We start from the raw sequence: 19,266 nt of genomic DNA, 5'->3' as shown, positions 1-19,266 counted from the left end.
TAAACAATATTCATTTTTATGTAACAAAAATATTGTAAATGTTCTCTGAAACACTTTAAAATATATGGCAATACTAACTCTGAGAGGAATTTGATTCTCCTCTTGCAATTACATTTTGTACTGCTGTAGTAGACCTGAATAGATACATAGTAGTTCATCTTCTTTTTGGCCACTAATTGCCTTTTTGTGGCCAAAGGGCACTTTTGGGGACAATTGCTTCTTCTCACAGGAGAACCAATTCTATCAATTGAACTCATTCTGCATTTTCTGGGGTTTTGAAAGTTTAATACTTAGTATTAACTTCCATAATTTTTCTTAATTAAAAAAATCTATAAAACCTGTGTTAGAAATTTGATATGGAAAAAGCAGTGTTGCAACTATTTAGGAGCATTTCCATGCCCTATAGTTGATTTTGCTGGATTCTTCCATATATTATTAAATGAAATGTGAAGTGGTGTATGTACTATTGGATATAATTTTTGATCACACTATGCTGATTAAGAAATCCTTTTTTTTTACTATCAGATTTTTTATGCTGTATTTAGCTTCTTTGGACTCTTAAATTACTTTTCCATTGAAAGACCTCATTCTGCATTGGCTAATGCAAAACAAACAATCTGTTCTTCTGTCTATGAACAATTTAATCTTTTGCTAGAAAAAAGAAAAATACAATAATAACAGCAGTGGAACAATTTACCAAATTTTGTGTCGTCAGTATTAAGAAATATTTGGTTTCTGTTTTTCTCCTAACAAATATTGGCCAGCTTTATGTTGCCATTACTTCAGTTGTCATTTACTTACATAAGTGCTAATATTGCAGTCTTTTACAGTAATAACAGATTGTTCTTGGCTTCCATATCATTCTTTGCATTAACTTCAGTGGAAGTTGGATTGAGTTCTTAATCAAAAGGTGATGCAGAGGATCCCACAAAAACTAAAACAGTGAGATACAATCATATATTTCTTACTTAAAGCCACACAGGTAACAGCTTGCAATAATCATTACAGTAGGGGAAAAAAGAGCCTAAAATTGCTGGAAGCAATACTAACAAAGAGATATTGACAGCTAGATTTGTTGAATATGTATGTAGCAAGAGGAAGATATACAGGGTAGATAGTCACATTTTCTTATAACCCTGATCCACAGCAATATCTGCTGATTATATTAACCAGTGACAATTTTATAGTCACTGTTTGATCAGTCACAGAGCTACCTGCAGCATATTACTTTTCTACTTGTTCCCGTGCTCTTCAAGTCAAATATGTTAACTAGATATTTGTGGTTTTCTGATCTTTTAGTCAAACCAGAAAGGTAATGCAACAAAACTTCAATTTCTCACCTCCTAAGTATACTTGCATTTCCATGCATCTTATTAAATGAAAAGGTGCAGAATTAAAATCAAAGTTAGAATTACACAGTTTAGAAGCACAAGCCCTTTTTGAACAATGTAAATTTGTCATTTGTCAATTATGTTTATTGATACTGATATTGGAAATATTTTATTCTGTTCATATCCAAATTTCTTCCTGGTAATTCTTCATAAAGGAGAAGTGGGAGCTGGCTATGGATATTCAAGTTTTCAGTCTTTTGAGAGTGACAGAACTAGATACATGCTGATTTATTTTATAATTGTACTTTGCATTTGTGTTTTGTAGAACTACTATGGAAGAAGTTTTATATAATTTAAAATTTAGAGAAACAATGTTAAATATAGCTAAAAATTTAGAACATTATGTAGATGGCACCCTTTCATGAAGATCTAGTACTCTAATTCTGTTTACTGTAGGGAATTTGAAATCAATAGTAATTAAAAATTATCAGAACTCTATCCAAGCTGTACATGTTAGTGGCAGTTGAGCTTCCTGCCTGCAGATGGTTTTTTCTTCATTTTTCCTGACTGCTAATAAAGCTACACACAACAGAAAGCACACCTTGATAACAAGTTTTGTCAGTTTAGGTAGGTAATTAATAACAATTATGATTTTACAGAATTGCTTGAAAGCTGATATTCAAGCCTAAATATAATTAATATAGTTATAAATATAATAAATGTATATTAGTTTTCCTGTCATGGATAGAGTATCTAGAGTACGTTTATCGTTTTACGCAACTGCTTCTCATCAAGGTATCTTAAAGATTCATTAAAAACCCTATGATTAGATTTCTTTCAAACCTTTGCATTTATATATTTAATAATATTTAAATTATTTCTCAGCTATCAAAGAAATCTCTGACTTTACAAAACTTAATTTAGAGTTTCTGACTAGCTACTAAAGTCTGCACTCTAGTAACTCCAGCTCACGATATGAGTTAACCATTCCTTCATCTCTAATTGCTTTCTGGGAATGTTATAACCCGTGATTAAGAACAGGAAGCACTTAAATTATTTTTTGTCTCCCTGATGCAAGCCAAATACTATCACTTAAAAAATATTCTTAGTTTATTTGGAAAGGTTTTTCTTTTTTTGTAGAAAAATGCAAAGGAAACATGGAGAACATGAACCTGAAAATATCCCAATGTGAAATATATAGCAAAAAATAACAGTTCAAAATTCAGACATTCAAACTCCTCATCTGAAATCCTTTTACAGAAATGTCTGCCTTCCTTTCCCCCCTGTATTTTTATTCTACATAACTAAGCAAGAAGGAAAGCCTAACCAGGATTCTTCCCTCCTGCTCCCCATTTATACTCCACTTGTAAAATTTTCTCTTTGTCTATCCATATATTTGTTCTCATTCTCAGCAGAAAAACCTTTAAGCCTTGAAGACTTTTAAATAAAGGGTTTTTTTGCTTTTGCTTTGGTGTCAGTTGATTTCTTATCAAAGTGTTTGATTTGCAATTTTTTTCTTGTCGTTTGCAGAAGCCGAAAGCGGTATGCCCTCTTCGTTACCTTTCCTTCCAACCTCAATCCTACCTTCACTCCTTCTAACTTCAGGACTAATTCCTTGCCAAGAACACAGGAAGATAACATCTTTGTCTATCTTTCTCTGTATATACACACACATATATACCTATACATATTCATCTATCTATGTGTGTGTGTATATATATCTCTGTGTATATATTTATATATGAGCCCCCAATCTCAAAGAGGAGAGAGAGAACAGCATTTTGTCTCTCCAGTGTTTCTTGTGACTCACGCACTAACTTCTTTGCAGGAAGTACAAAATAAAAGAGGATTCATTTTTTAGGCTTTTTTTCCCCTTTGTGGAGTCATTGGTGTATCAGATCATTGCATTTGAAAAGCAGATTTCACTGTTAATCTCTCCTGTCCTCATTTTGACTGTATCATGACGATGTATATTTCGTCTTTACCAGCCCTTGTGCTGCCATGTTGTTCATATTCACACTTTCATTGATGTCCTTCTTTCCCCAGAGTCTTCCTTCAAAACACGTCTTACAGTACAGTAGTTCATGTTCTCTTGCAGTCTCATTTTCCATTAACAGCAACCAAATACCTGATTCTTTGCATTTCTGGTCCTGTTTTGAGTCCAGTTACTCATAATACAGTACTCATTAAATTTTTTGTACTGTTCCAGTGAAAGTGCCATGGATTATATGTCACATTCATTTTAATGACATTTATTAACTCATTTATTAAGATGTTACTGAATGTATTTTTTTCTCAGCTTTGTAGTTTTTTTGAGATGGCATGTTTTGCATTTTCTTTGGTGTACCATGCTGTGAGTCCCTCTCTAGTCTACATTCTATCATGCTGCTATTGGTTTGGAAGTTGATAAGGCATGCTCTTTCATATCCTTGTCTCTCCTCATCTCTCTTCCCCCAACAGCTTTTTTTTTTCCCCCTCATTACTTATAGCAGTCTGTCTGACTGTCAGTGATGGTCTTTGGAGACCTGCTGTCATTGTCCAGACATTTCAATTTCCGTCTTCATTGTACTCTTCAAACTCTATTTTCTATGTCTGTTCTGTTGTGTATGTTGTATGTGTTATGTGTATTTAAGTTTTAGTCTTATCTTCCTATAGTTTCTGAGTAGATGCGTGATAAGAGAGGTGGCTTCCTGTCAGTTTGGCATTATTGATATGATCCAACTGCAGAGAAGTTACTGCAACACTTAGCATCTCCAAGGATCTGTAGCTGTTGCACCTCTACTTTGCTTCTTGCTTTTAAGTATATCTTATCTTGTGGTGAAGGCATGTTAATGCTGGCATGATGAGCAATATGAAGAGGTGTTGTACCAGGTGAAGTTGCTTGCTCCCAGAATAAAGTTTATTGTTCTGCCTCATTGTACTGATAACGAATCACTTCTGGAACCAGAAGGAATAATTTAATTGTTTTCAAGTGTATTGAGTTCACCATCACTATTTAACTAGTTTGGAGTATGCTAAAATAAAGTACCTCATGCACATCCTGTAGACCTTGACTTAGGTGCTGTTGTAAAAAACTTAAGTCCTGGGAGCAACCTTTTATATGCTTGTAGTAATTAAGCTTTAATATACTGTAGCATGTAATGTGCACTGTGTCTTTTGCCTTGTATTCTTTTCAGTGTCTTATTAGATTTTGCTGTGTAGAGCATTATGAATTAATGTCAATGATAGAGCCCAGAAGAAAGAAGCAATATTTTATGAGTTACAATCAGTGTGAAAACCGGTATGTGCACAACTCCCACTATGAGATTTGTGCATTTACATTCACACTCCACTTGAAAACATACCCTGAAAAAAATATTATTTCCAACTACTTCTGTAGTTGGATAAATGAGTGGTGTGTTTTAAAAGGCCATTATGCTAATAGTGGTACTTTTTATCTGGGCATAGCATGAAACAATCAAGAATAATAGTTGTTTTTGTTTAAAAGTATAGTAGCTCTAGTAAACAGTACCACATAATTTGTTTTAGATAATGTATTTATAGTACTTAAACAATATTATATCTTCCTGATTACTAGATGATATTGCTACTGTTTGAGTTGCATGGGGAATGGTACAGTACATCTACCACAAGATTTAAAACAGAATTGTTACAGCTTTTGCCATTCATTTAGTCAAAATTTTGGTGTTTGTGTTTCATTTATTTCAACAATTGGTCTTTCTTTTTCTTTAGAATAGGTTGATGGCAGTCACACAGGTAGCCATACAGCTGAAAGCAAGCAAACAAGAAAAGAAGTAGGGTTACTAAATCAGACAGGTTTCCTTGATGCAGGGATGAACTGTTCAATTGGTCTCTGATAATAGGTTTCATCACACCTGACTTTGTCAATCAAAATGTTATATGTCTAATCTCCTATTAGTTATCCAGACTTAGTCCATAATTGCAAAGGAAGAAAGTTCTTGAATGCATTAGAATTCGGTCCTAAAATAGGTGAGATTAATCCCACCTTTAGTGCTGTCTAAAATGTATAGTTGAAATTAAGACCAAACAGGAATAGTACATAACAGAGGCATGGATAAGGAAAATCCTTAAAAGGCCTCTCCTCATCCATGTCTCTATTGGTTGACCTTATCTGTGCTTTCAGTTTTTAGTCCTCATGTAGTGCTGCTAAAATTACCCTTGCATATTTGCTGTGCTGTACTTGCTGGGCATCCCCACGTGCCTTTCTCAGCTCAGTTTAAAGACTTTCACCACGCTGTTCCATATTATTAAGATCCCTCTTTTGTTCTTCTCAGAGAAGGCTGACAGTTATGCAGATGACAGATCTGAGTGTCAGCTACTGTACTACCATGTCTAGATTAAGAGTTCAAAGTTCCATCCATTCACAACTTCAGCAGTAGTGGAAGCCTCCTCAGTTTCAAGCTGTGCAAAGCAAATTGTGGAGCCATGCCCCTTAACAAGTGGCCTACCAGTAAATACTGCATAATGTTAGTACTGCATAATGATGGTTCAGACTCTTACACTGACTGGTTGCTTTTTCCATGGAGTTCACCTAAAAGATGGCTGAATAGTCTAGAAAGCTACAGGAAACATTTTTCATCTCCTACTGAAATCTTTTGTATGCTGATAAATTATTAGAAGTAATGTTTTAAATATTTTTGTTATATGAAAAGCTATCAGCTTTCCATAACTTTGTAAAAGTGTTTTAGACCAAGAAAGATAACTTGAGTGAAATATGTGTGCTATTTGAAAGCAGGAGACAAAAATCACCTAAGAGCAGAAATTAGTAAAAAATAAATAGCTGGAGGAATTAGTCCCACCCCAAATGTCAGTTCAGAAATTGTCTTAACAGTTTGCGTCTCCAATTATTAGGTTCTCCATCAGGTATCTTTACATTCAAAAAACCATAGAAGATACACAATTAGTAAAGGAAACCTTAGCTTACTTTTAGTGCTTTAAAGAAGATATAATATGGTATGCTTTAGCTAGGTCAGAATATTGGTCTCTTGTGCAGTCAGTCATCCATGCACTACCAAGAAAGGTATTGAGCAGCACTCGTGTTCTGGAGTAGTTTCAGATAGATAAGAATGGATGAACTGATATTTTCATGTATCTGTATTTTATTGAAGGTAGCATGTATACTTAAAATATCAGAAAGATACAATTCAATAAGTAAGTTGGGCACAATTAACACACAGTGAGAAAAATGAACAGATAGCTGTTCTCCCCTGTCATATGAAAAAGTCATCATGTCCAATCTGAAATTTTCATTGAATGTAAAGAAAACCATAAGCATTTGTCTAGAATTTCTGTGACCTTGTTTGAGTTTTTGGGTTTCTTTTTGAAACTGTGTATCTCAAATGTGCACTGATTTCCATTTGTTTTTCACCTGCTAATATTTCTATCAGTCTGGGAAGACATTTTCAGCTGTGTAGATAATATTAATGATTCTTTCCTCTGCTTTAAGTGAGAGATTGGATGGGGCTTTGAACAATCTGTTCTAGTGAAAATTATCCCTGACCATGACATGAGAGTTGTAATTAGGTGATTTTTAAAGATCTCTTTGAACATAAACCATTCTGTGATTCAGTCTGTGATTCCTAAGAGTCCAACTGAATTCAAGGGTGATAGCTACATTTTCAGTGTGGGACATTTTCATTGCTCTTAGGTGCATGACCCTGCATCTAGTCACCAAGTGAATCTTTAACAAACGGGGTGACTTTTGCAGATAAGTGTAAAACACTGGTTTCCAGAGGGCATATTCCATTCTACAAGTGGCTTTCTAATTGTAATATTATCAAAAAGTAATGGAACTCACTTCTCCTGAATTTATGGTGGTGAAGTACATTAAATTCCCATTGAACACATTAAATCATATTTAATTTACATGGCTTTAATTGTCATGTGTCCTTAACATTCATGTGTGAAGGAGCAAGCAATCATGTGAGCCCTGTCATGAAAGGTTTTTTCCTGAGGGATGTATTTCTGGAATTGCAGTCATTAAAGAAATGATGACTACATGTTTTTAAGCTTGTTATTACTTGACTACTTTGTGAGATAACCTAAACTAGAAATGTTATAAAATTACAAAGTTTGATCAAGATCCTGCAAGTTTCTAAAGTTCTTGGCCTTTCTTGCTTGGTTTCATGAGCTGATTTAGGAGATAAAAATCAAATTGTGCTTTATGTTAAAAACATGTATTTGGAAAAATCAGTGTCATTTTCAGTAATGTTTTTTCTGATGTGTGGCACAAAATGCATATGGATTAGCTATATATATTGCTATTAAACCTCTTGAGTTTCTCCTTTTTCACCTTTTCCTTTGTAGCCTTGGATATATATAAAAATGAGACATTAGCTGAAGCTGTCTCTCCTAAAACTCCTATTTAGTTTACCATGTACTTGTATTCTCAACTATGGGGATATATATGCATATTTTCATATTGAAAAAACCCATGCATCTCTAAATAATTGATGGATGCATTTTTCTTGGAATACTCAGAAGACTGTTTTGTTTTTCTCTGTGTTGTTTGTTCCCTACATTCTGTTTTAATTCAAAACATTTTCCTTGCTGTATATATTAGAGTGAGTGCTTATCAAAGCATAACTTCAGCTAAGGCCACTACAGGTGTCATAAGAAATAATTGAGTTGCAGCTTTAATAAGCTGTGCATTTAATGTATCCATACAGCTCAGTAGAAATTGCTCATGATTTTGCTCTGGTGTGTATATAAGCCCAAAGCTTTATGAGCTTCTTCTGTAACTCTTAGCCAGTAGCAATGATGGGGCAAATTAGTTTTCATTTCCAAAAGAAGCATTAACTGTGATCACATCCATATTTTGTGGTTATAAATACATTGTATTTGTGGAAAGAGGTATATGTGAATGAAGTATAAGGTCTGACAAAAATAAAGTCTGTACACTGACCCATGTGAATTGATTTAATGTGTCTCAGAAAACCTTGAGATACAAAATCATGCTCACAATACATTGCATCCTAAATGAAGCCAGTTACTTCCAATTTAAGACTATGTTCCCTGCATCTCAAAAGAACTGCTTCATTTGTTTATTACTTCATCAAACTTTAAGTGTCATTATGAGAATTGAACATTTATAGATCTAGTGGTTACCTCAGTTTGTGGAGTTTGGGTTGTTGAGGTTCAGGTAGAATTTTTTTTCCTCTTTGGTATGGTTTATCCATATCCAAGAATTGTACTGGGGGAAAAAAACAGCCTGGGTCCAAGAAAAAAAAATGTCTTAATCTTTTTTCACTGAATAGCTGTAACACCTATGTGACTTAAGGATCAAGTAAGGAAATAAAAAGTATTTTTCAGATAGAGCAGTACCCATTTGTACCTAAGAAAAACAGCCAACCCAAATTATATTACAAGACCTTACATGTTTTATAAGGAACAGTATAATCAATACATGAAATTAGCCTCTATAGAAGATTTTTTAGTTTAGCTGCTAAATTCTCAGTTTAATGGCAGGTTACTGCATACTAGCAGGCAGGGAGGAGGGAAAGTGGAGACTAAGATGGCCAGTACAGCACTCTGCAAGTGCTAGGAAGTACTTTGTGTGTTCAGGTGACAAAAGCTTATGCAGGGAAAGCTAAATCTGCCAGCCTATTTTTGACCTGAGTAAGTGGTTTCATATGAAGAAATTCTTATGTAGTTGTTTCTTTTTATTTTTTTCTTTTATCTGTTTTATTCCATCTTAAACCTGTGAAAATGCATTTTAAAACTGCATTAGGTAGAAGTTTTCATTGCAACTGCAGCCATTAGGCCCAATTCACTAACAAGGAAATGCTAGATATGACAATAGATGATACTAGTTTAGCTGTGTAACTTTATTTCATCCCATTTATCTGTGTGTGTAATACAGGTGTTCCTTATATCATCACATTTCATTTTTTGCAAATATTAGTAAAGTATGCTGTGGAAATTGAACCTGCTTTCTGTGGTGATACCTTCCAGTTCCTGTAGTTCCCCTCTCCTTTTTATTTGTTGCAAAGCTTGAAACTGTGAATGAAGGGAAGGATATCTGGGTAGATGCTTTTTTTGAGATTTAATTTCTGTTCCAGCTTCTGACGCAGGCTATCTGTGTGAGCAGGAGATAATAATTTAAACCAAACTTTCTACTGCTGATCTCTGATTAAGTATATTCATTATTTTGGGAATCAGAAGCTTGGCTTTTGGAAATGCTGAGCATTCTCACAGCAAAAGTTCCTAGAAAGTCTGTATGAGCTATGCAATGCTAAACACTTAAAAAGATTTGGCCTATAAGCATCCCAAATTAATGAGTACTATATCTCATAGTTGCTTAATCTCTCCTCTGTAAAATGGAGTAAAATCTTCATTCTTCCTGTCAAAGAAATTATTTATGAATCTTTTGCATGCTGTAGTGATGAACATTGCAGAAAAACACACAAGAAAAATATGATGCTGATTTTCAAGAGAGATAAATTACAGGAAGCCATGGCTGAAGTAATGGCAGTAAAACACCACTGAGTGAAGTCTCAGATTGTGAGAAGGAAGGAGTTTCTGGGTATTAAATTAAGAACTGTATCTTAAGGTCTATATAAAGGGGGCTGAAATATGACTTCGTGACCAACCTTTTACTTCTGAACTCATGAGCATTTTATTTTGTGGCTTGCATATTCTTGTCATAAGATGTTGCAGGCATGTGGAATTACACAAAAAAAATGTGCACATTATTAATCTTTCAGATATATTATGTTGTCATAATAATTTATTCCTAATGTGTAGAGAATATTTAACATATTGAATAAGAGATGTACTGAGATCCATTTTCCCTCCTATCAATTGCCTGAAAGACTTTGGACCTTCAAATTTTAATAATGTATGTCTGTTCAGCATTGTGCTTTATTTATTTATGTGTATATGTACTTCCCTAAAATCAATCTTTGCTAGATGGACAAGTGTTTCAATTCCTGGTAGTCTTTATTTACTCTAAATTACATGTGCATACCGTTACTACATTTTGAGTTACAAAAGCTGAACTTTAATAAAAGACAAAAAAGAGAAAACTTTTGAAAAGCTATATTAAGTTTTAGAGTCAAAAGCTAAGATACATCACCCATGAATAAAACTTACTGGAGAATATATTTATATTTATATCTATCTGTATATTCATATTTAGCTTGGTGCTTTGCAAAACACCTTTCCTAAAGTCTTGATTTAAATTATTATCCAAATAAAGATATTTCATAGACATGGAGTACCTCACTTGTTGATACTAGTTCCTTTGTCAAAGTTAGCTGAGGCTCTTCTGTCATGGTGGTTGGGTTATTTTTGTTCTTTCATGGCTGCATAGCAGTGTTTTAAAAATTTTCTATTCATTTTATGTTTTTTCAGCTGTCGTGACTGGTTGTCTTGTACCATTCCCCTTGAGTGTATGTGTGTATTTATTATTTTAAACAATAACATTATATGTCCAGATAGGGGTCCCATTAACTTTCTTATTCACTAGAAATTGGCAAAAATTTGCATCCAAGGGTTTAGTTTCATAAGTGATATTTTTTGTTGTTATTGAGCAGTGGCTGAGGGTTTTTTCCTTTTCACCATATTATGAATTTGTCACCACTTTGCATGACAGAGCAAGCAAACAGCAATGCTCAGGTTCACACTTCACATTTCTGAGAGGACTTTGCGTAATCTATAATTAAAGCAAAAAGATAAGAAAACAGATGTAAGCACTTAGATTATGTGATTATAGGCAGAGGCATTTGACTGTCTCAAACTAAAGTTTTTGTAAAACGCATGTGAAACTCTTATTTGATTGGAAATATCAAGGAAGAATGGCTTAAAATTTCCTTGCAGCCTTTCCTAACTAGTGGGTCCCCTATAACAGAATCAAATAAAGCTAATTTGGAAGATTCAGCTGAAATTAATATAAACTTATTGTTTTGTTGGTTTTGTTCTTGTTTCACTGAGCAGTATATTAATCAATCCTGGAAACCATGTCAAGATTCAAGAAGGTACCTTAGGATTCTTCATTGCAAGTGATGCCAAAGAAGTAAAAAGGTAATTAAAATGTTTTTATCTTTGAATAGAAACAAGCATATTTAATTTCAGTTTTTTTCTTTACATGTAAATGCTTCACCTAATTTTCGTTATCATCTGTTTAAAAATTCGGAGGGGGGGTTGAGTTGTTACTCCTGAACCACCTATGTGCATGTAGTTTTCCTAAGTCCCAAGGAACTGAAATTTGCCGCAGATATGAAAAGAAATAAAGAGACTGGGTTTTTGAGTCCTCCTAGAAAATGTGAAATATTTTCATTTGTTTTCTCTATACTTATTGTGTCTCAGAGGAATTACTATGAGAGAGGAGGACAAGGATGACAGTTCTGTTAGATTCTGGTTTAGAGGAGTTCTAATCTACACAGACTTTAGCAAATTCTTTATGCGAGTTAGCTGCTGTGTTTATTCTGTAATTGCATTAGCAAAATAATATTTATGTTCTTGTCATTTTTCTTTAATGGAGCTACAAACTCCACAGCCTCATAATAATAAATCAAACTACAAAAGTGCATTATATCCATTGCAGACAACTTCACAGAGTCAATGTACCTGGGTGTGCTAGATTTGGGATGAATGCAAAGGAGTTTTGTGATTTTCTATTGAGGACCAAATGTATGTAGTCTTGTTTGTTAGGATTATATTATGCTTGGAAGGAACAAAAGAGCAATGTGATAAAACAATTTTTCAAAGAAAAATATTTATTGTCCCCATAATTAAAAAAAACAGAAAAAAATGAATATTTCCAGCTGAGTGCTTCCTCATAATTTGTATCTTTGTTATGAATCATGCACTCAGATTTTTACTGATGTTATCCATGAGTTTGGTATTTTAACTAAATCCTATACTTAAAATGATAAAGTATTCAAATGATACTCTTTATTAAGTTCCAACCTTTTAGGATTAAATACAGTGAAATAATACCTAACCATGCCTACTTGCCGTGCATACTTAAAGAAAGTCAAGACACCAAAACAGTGAAATTGGAGAACTTGACTTCTATTTTTCTTGAAAGAACTGAGATAGATTTTGGCTAGGTGAAATGTACAGAACATGGCAGCAGTGCTCCTGTCCTGTCACATCTCCAGCACCATCTCTGGAGCCTGTACATCCTGCACTGCCTCAGGGACTCTGCCTTGCAGCATTCTGTTCTTTTCCTCTCTGCTGCTTTTCTCCACTTGAGCATCCAGAACTGTCTGCACACTGCTTTACTGAGCTGCTAGTTTTCTTTCATTTATAAAGCATTTTTACACTCTGCAATGAACTTTTTCTCAGACTAAGTAAAATGGCATAATATTTTAACTGCTAAGATTAGGGAGAAGTTAACTGTGTTATAAAGGCGTTTAGACAAATTTTTCACATCATTCATCTGCCACGTTTCATTTGATAGTGAACGTGAAACAGGATTTCCAATTCTGTCTGGCTTTTGGCAGAAGGCTGTGTTTAGAAATGTTCTGCCTCCCTTGACACGTTTCTTAGCTGCTCTGTGCAAAGCAAATGCTTATCAGATGTGTTTCTACTAACAAAGCCAATTATGAAAAGTGTTAATTTCACCCTTTGAGCGATGAATGTTCTAAAATTGAGATCTTTTGGAGGAGAAAAATTATTTTTTAATGAAGCATAATTAAACATGCTTTATACCTGAAATGCAAATTAAATTATTCCGGCTTTGTTAATGAAGACATTTCAACCCCTTTAAGCTAAAGTTGTTCATATTTATATATCCCACAATGAGATATAACCTACAATGTTCAATTACTCTTTCTGTTAGAATCATTTTTGCATTTTGAGAAGAATAGTTTCCCATAAGAAACAATTACACCTACAAACAGTTATGCCAAGGTAAATAGCTTCACATAAAATGTTGACTGTTTAAATATAATACAAACTACCTGAATTGCATCTTCATTATTCCTTGTTCATTTACATGTTAACACAAGTACCAGAAATCCACATTCTTCAAATCCACTTAATTTACCCCAGTTATCTAGAATAATTTTATTACAGCAATAACTCCAGGTATTTATTCTTTACTTTGGACATGGGATTGAAGGTACTCTTTAGGACAATTGTGCTGCAGTGAACTTCAGAAACATGGTCTCTATCAATGACCAATATCCAGTTCATGTTATGAAGTTTTTGTGGTGGACTATTTGTGGTAGTTGATTCTTCTTTACAGCTGGACTGGAGAGAAATTTTAAAAATTCGAGGCAGTTTTCTCCTCCTGGCTTACATCTTGACATCTACTCATGGTTTGAAAAACACTTTCTTCTCATTTCCTTGGAAGTAGTTGATTTTCTTTTTGGTGGAATGTGAATATCTTGAAGACCAGAAATTTTCTGCAGCAAAGTATACATGCTCAGAGAAGATGTTTTCCTTTTACATTTTACATCTTGGAAATACTAAGGCAATTTCACAGCCTGAAAGAGTAATATTCCTGTAAGTTTCTTAGAGAAATAAAGTGTGCTAGGTTTAGGACTTACATATTCCATTGGTAGCTTCATGTTATATTGATTTTAGAAATGTTAATAGCATTCAGTGAGGTCTCCCTGCAATTTCAATTTGTATTTGAACCAATATAAAGCATTGATGTGGTTCATCTCTTCTATGCTAGACCCTGCTATCTTTCTCATGATGGGTCACTTAACTACCAGTATAGTTCCACCTGCAGTGGCCATGCTATAGTTAATCTAGAAGAAATAGTAGTAATCATCCTGGCTGCAGGGCCAAAGGCTGTGTTTAATCAGAGGCTATATATAAATATTGGTTTGGTTTTGTGGTTTTTTATATTTTGGACTGTAGATAGTTTTGTTTCAGTGGCCTCCTAATTGTTATAGCAATCTAATGTTCTCATACTGTCAGCAAAATATATGGGTGTCATCTGAAAATTTGCTGAGGGTGCACTTGATGCCTCTGTCTGTGTCATTAATGAAGGTATTAAATAACACTGGTCCCAGTACAGATCCTTGAGGGACACCACTTGTAACTAGTGCCTGGTGAGACTCTGAGCTATTGATCACTACCTGCTGGATGTGTCCATTCAACCACTTCCTAATCCACCCATGGAATCCATCACTCCAGTTTGGAGAGAAGGATGTTGTGGGGGACCATGTCAAAGGCTTTACAGAAGTCTGGATAAATGACATCTGTAGTACTTCCTTATCTGCTGATGTAGTCATTCCATCATAGCTGGTTGGTCAGGCAGGATTTTCCCTTGGTGAAGCTGTGCTCCCTGTCTTGAATGACCTCCCGGTCCTCCATGTCCCTCAGCAAAGCTTCTGAGAGGATTTGTTACACAATCTTTCCAGGCACAGAGGTGAGGCTGACAAGCCAATAGAGTCATTGTTTCTACCCCTATTTAAGATCAACATACAGTGTCGATCATACAGTAATGATCAAATGTCCAAGCTGAAAAATTGGCACAGGGTGCTAGACAGTCCTTAAAAAAAACCATCCTGGTAGCCGATGAAAACAAAAAGTCTTTTTTTGTGATTAAGTTCATTAGATGCTCTTTCTTCTAAGATGAACAACAAATAAACTAATACAGTGTGGCATAATTATCATACATTCTTCCAATTACTTTTCAAATGAAAGTGTATTAAAGGAAATACTAATTTGGAGCTTATAGTTGAAATTAATGGTCTTGCAGCAAATATTTCCTACTTTAAATGTCCAAACATTTGCAAAGATCAAAGTAAATTAGCATTGGTGCGTTTCCTTAATTGGTCACTGCAACAAGATGAAATATGGGACTAATTTCATTTATATGGATTAAGAAATGTGTCAGTTTGTCCATTCTGTCTCTCCAGGGCATATTTTTACTGCAAGGCCTGTCATGATGACATCACGGATCCCAAAAGGATAAAAAAATGTGGCTGCAAACGGCGTAAGTAATATTTCTATCCCTCCCTTCCTCTCCTTTTCGTGAACTGTTCAGCCCTGAAGAATACCTCTACATGCATTTACATGTTTTACACAGTGGTACAGAAAGGCTAAGAAATAAATGCACAGCAACATAGTAAGTGCTATTTGGGTTCCTGAAGTCCATATGTTTTTGTTACACCACTCACATCTGTGTCTTCATTAAAAAGTAAATTAAAGACCAATGCTAACAAAAATTGAAGAATTAAGTCAAGCTAAATTTAACTGTGGAGGTTTCTGAGTTAAGAATTAGCCAACAGTGAAGTTTTTCTCTCATTCATAACATGCAGATTCTGCAAGAGAAAAAACTAGGGAATTATATTTTATCATATAGCTATTGAAATTTTTTTCTTTTTAAATAAATGAACAGTTTTAGTGGAGGAAAAGGTTGTCTGGAAGAAATTAAATATTAGCACCACTTACATATATCCTTTTAGCTGTAATGCTAATATTAGTTTAATTAGATTCTTAAACTGTTTGGACAGTTTTTAATGAAGAAATAATTGAGTGTTTGAATGGAGATGAGACTTTGCATCTGAATTTCTATAAATATGTAGCAATTAGCATTTTACCCATATATACTTTGAAAGGACCTTTTTCAGGAGCTATCACAACCACACTTTGACCAAAGATGTGTTTGACCCATGCATATTTGTAATACCAATAGCAAAATTATTTAGGAATCAATTTCTCATTGAATATATAAATATTTATGTGCATTCCATGGTATCCTGCCATGAAAAAGATAATTCAGTTTAAAAGTATTGATTAGGTAAATTGAGAGATCTCAGAAGGGTTTGATCATGCCTATTTTACCATTACTTTTAAAAGGGTAAAAGCTCTCTTATTTATAGCTTCAGTCTGCTATAAAAAAAGCTCTCTTATGTATAGCTTCATTTATTAGTGCACTGTTGTAGAGGATGGAAGAAAGCCTAAGCTGAACATTCTCTGCCTTTTGGAGTACCTGAAATGGATGAAGTCTTGAAGATCATTTTCAAAAGAAAAAAAAATATCATTGGAGATTTTTAAAAAAACTCCTCTTCTCCAAAACACCACAAGTGTGGAACAATAGCATGATAGGGAGAAAGCAGCTGGAACTGACAGAAAATGGTATTTATCTTCCCAGTAGCCACAAGGAGAGCAAAGCACATGGAAAGCATGCCTGATGTGGAAGGAATGTATGCATTGCCTAACATATTGGAAAAAAATTGTTCAAGAACAGTTTATCCATGTGAGAATGTGACCTTTGAACTGCTGCCAAAGCCAATGAGTCTGCTGAGTAAGTTCTGGTAAAGCCAGTTACAGATGCCTCAGGGTGTCTGTGACTCTCATGAAATCTTTTTTCAAAATTACTCAACAGTTAAAGAGAAATATGTTACCTGCTTAATTTTATCTGGTTCTATCAGGAAAAAAAAAAACAAAACAAAAAACCCATTTTATTTCTATTTTCTTCTATACTCCTCCTTCACATGGTGTATGCTTTTTAAACATGTCCTGCTTAAAAATTTACTAAATCCCAAAGATCTCTCAGTTTAACATGAGACCTACACTTTTCATTGTCATCTGCTAGAAGATAGGGAATCAGGAACTCACATTGTAAAGCTTAAGAGCCCTTTATTATTATATGTTAATGAGAATCAAGGTAACCTTCTCAGTACTTTGAAACCTGGGAGAAAAAAGGGTATGACCCAGCCAACACAATGGATATTACCAGCAGTAAGGCCTTGGAGAGGCAAGAGTAACAATTTCTGTAAGTAGCATTTGGAAGGGTTACAAATGGCATGGTCACACATATCAGTCCAATAAATGAAAGTTTGTTGGGCAGATGAACAAACAAACTGAGTTAGTGAGGCAGAAGGAGGAGGTGGCTGTCAGAGCTGGTGCAGTGAGCACTGAACACTAAGGAGGGAATCCTCTGAGTCAGGTGAGGAATAATGGTCAGTGAGAATAACATCTAAAATTTCCTTTTCAACATCTCCCCTCTTGTGAGTCTGCCCTCTCTCCTGCTGTTTCTTAGACACACAAGGGGTCACAGATACCACGGTAGCAGGCAGCCTGTAGAAGAGCTGAGAAGAGATTTCAATGAGGAGCATGCTCACAAGTACTAGAAATAAGGCAATTGCTTTTCTTTTAAAGAGCTGTCAGAAGAAAAAATGAAATGAAAAATTTCAATAGTAATTAGTCCTTTTTGTTTCTCAAATTTTGTTGGCAATTTTGAAATCCCTTTTACGGGACCTGCTTTTTGGTTTTGGGTTTGTTTTTAAGGTAAGTCTTTAGTCCAGAATGTTATTTGCATAAAATGTTTTAGCTTTCAAAACACTAATCACTTTTGAAAAAACTTAGATTTGTTATCCATCTGCAAATGATGCAAATCATTGGTCTTAAAAATACAATTCTAACCAAAGCAAAACATAAATTGAGAAAACTTTCTCCCCGTTGAGTTAGCAAACTATCAACTGCGATGTCAACATGTAATACATCGCTATGCCAATTTGATTTTTGACACTGCATGCACATGAATCTATATAGTTCTATATGACAAATACATGCTTTAATGAGCGAGTAGCATAGTAATTAGAGGCAGCTAAATGTGGAAAATATGTAAGATGAAAGGAAAGGTTTATAAAAATATTGACACATTCAGGTGAATTAGATGTGAAAGAAATGGAAAACTCAATTATGGTGGCTCTAATTCAAGCAGTTTCCCATAATATTTAACTCACATTGTTTAATAATGCATCTGAGGTTGCACTTCAGTTTAGACACTTTCTGAATATTAGCTTGGGGTATTGTTGGGGTCTAAACGTGAGTCTGACCTACATAGCCATTTGTCCAAACTCGTTAGGCCTAATATTAATAATTCAGAGCAGATCAGTACATTTCTACAAGGCCAAGGGTAATTCATGTAATCCTGCTTTCCTTTTGCAGTTTCTTTGCCATCCTTTTCTCCTTACCCATCCCACTCCCTGAATAACACATAAATGCTGATGGCATATTGTCCAAAGAAATACTTGTGTGGAAATTTTATTCACAGAATGTTAATTTTTTTTAATGTTTTCAGTCTCTTTCCTATTCCACTTAACTGTAGTTTTTGCAGCAAGAGGCCAAATATATGTATATATTTGTATAAAACGCTGCCACGTTGGGATGAAATCTCTAAACTGGATGACCTGTTCCTCCTGTTTCTTTCATTTTGTGCAACAACTGTGGTCTAATTCTCTATATATTTTTTCCAGTGACAGTGCTTGCTGTGAACGTTGGGGGTTGAACCCCAGAGGGGACAAATCATGTGTACATTGATGTGTTTGAAGGAATTTCTTGTAATCTATGACAATTGACAAACTTTTGATTTATTTTTCCTCTTGCTGCCTTGGAACACGGCCCCTACTATATTTTAACTGCACACTGATAGTGATCTATTGTGAGTAAAAATGGGTTCCCTGTAGCCCAGAGTGCGGTCCAACCTGTCTTTCTCTAGCAGAGAGTATTTTTGTTCAGTATTTTGGTTCTTTTCTTTATTTATGTTGCATGTAGCAGTGACGTCATACCCACAAGTTTCTCATTGTTCCCACCAATGGAGATTAGGGTGACGTTGAAGAAAATACAGCAGTTTTCCCTTCTTCCACCTATTTGCCCCTTTTTTTCTACCAGCTTATTTTTATCCCTAAATGAAAATTAGATCTTGGCAGTAGTATTTCCTTGAAATTATTCTAGGGATATCTCATGAATTTTTAGGGATATTGGTTAGGCTGGGGTAATAGCCACTATAGCACTCTTTGCCTGGTTCAATACAATTCATTTGTCAGGTCCCTGTTGAGGTTTTCAGTAATGGTCAGTGAGAATAGTCCTTTCCATTGCACAGCTGACACAAAGAGTAGCACAGCAGTCTTTTACTGTCCTTATCTAACTTTTTTCTCCCTAATGACAGAAAAAAGTGTTATGGGAGAAAGCCAGACAGTGAATTAAAAGTGGGTTT

General features: G+C 34.7%; 1 protein-coding gene across 17 annotated transcripts in view; it reads left to right on the top strand.

The window, feature by feature from the left end:
• Nucleotides 1-19,266, top strand: part of KCNMA1 (potassium calcium-activated channel subfamily M alpha 1) — a 414,751-nt gene that overhangs the window by 293,689 nt on the left and 101,796 nt on the right. For 9 of the 17 annotated variants that reach the window (XM_036386077.2, XM_036386078.2, XM_036386067.2 and 6 more), the window contains exons 17-18: nt 11,289-11,375; nt 15,179-15,255. In XM_036386077.2, the coding sequence (XP_036241970.1) occupies nt 11,289-11,375; nt 15,179-15,255 (164 nt within the window). Of the gene's footprint in view, nt 1-2,861; nt 2,874-11,288; nt 11,376-15,178; nt 15,256-16,416; nt 16,570-19,266 lie in introns of all 17 variants that reach the window. The other 8 variants (XM_036386073.2, XM_036386062.2, XM_036386086.2 and 5 more) reach the window with 2 other exon arrangements.

The sequence above is a fragment of the Molothrus ater genome, chromosome 8 (assembly GCF_012460135.2).
Source record: "Molothrus ater isolate BHLD 08-10-18 breed brown headed cowbird chromosome 8, BPBGC_Mater_1.1, whole genome shotgun sequence".
NCBI classification, from domain to species: domain Eukaryota; kingdom Metazoa; phylum Chordata; class Aves; order Passeriformes; family Icteridae; genus Molothrus; species Molothrus ater.
Note: the sequence above shows the minus strand (reverse complement) of the source record. Positions and strands in the feature narration are given on the sequence as shown.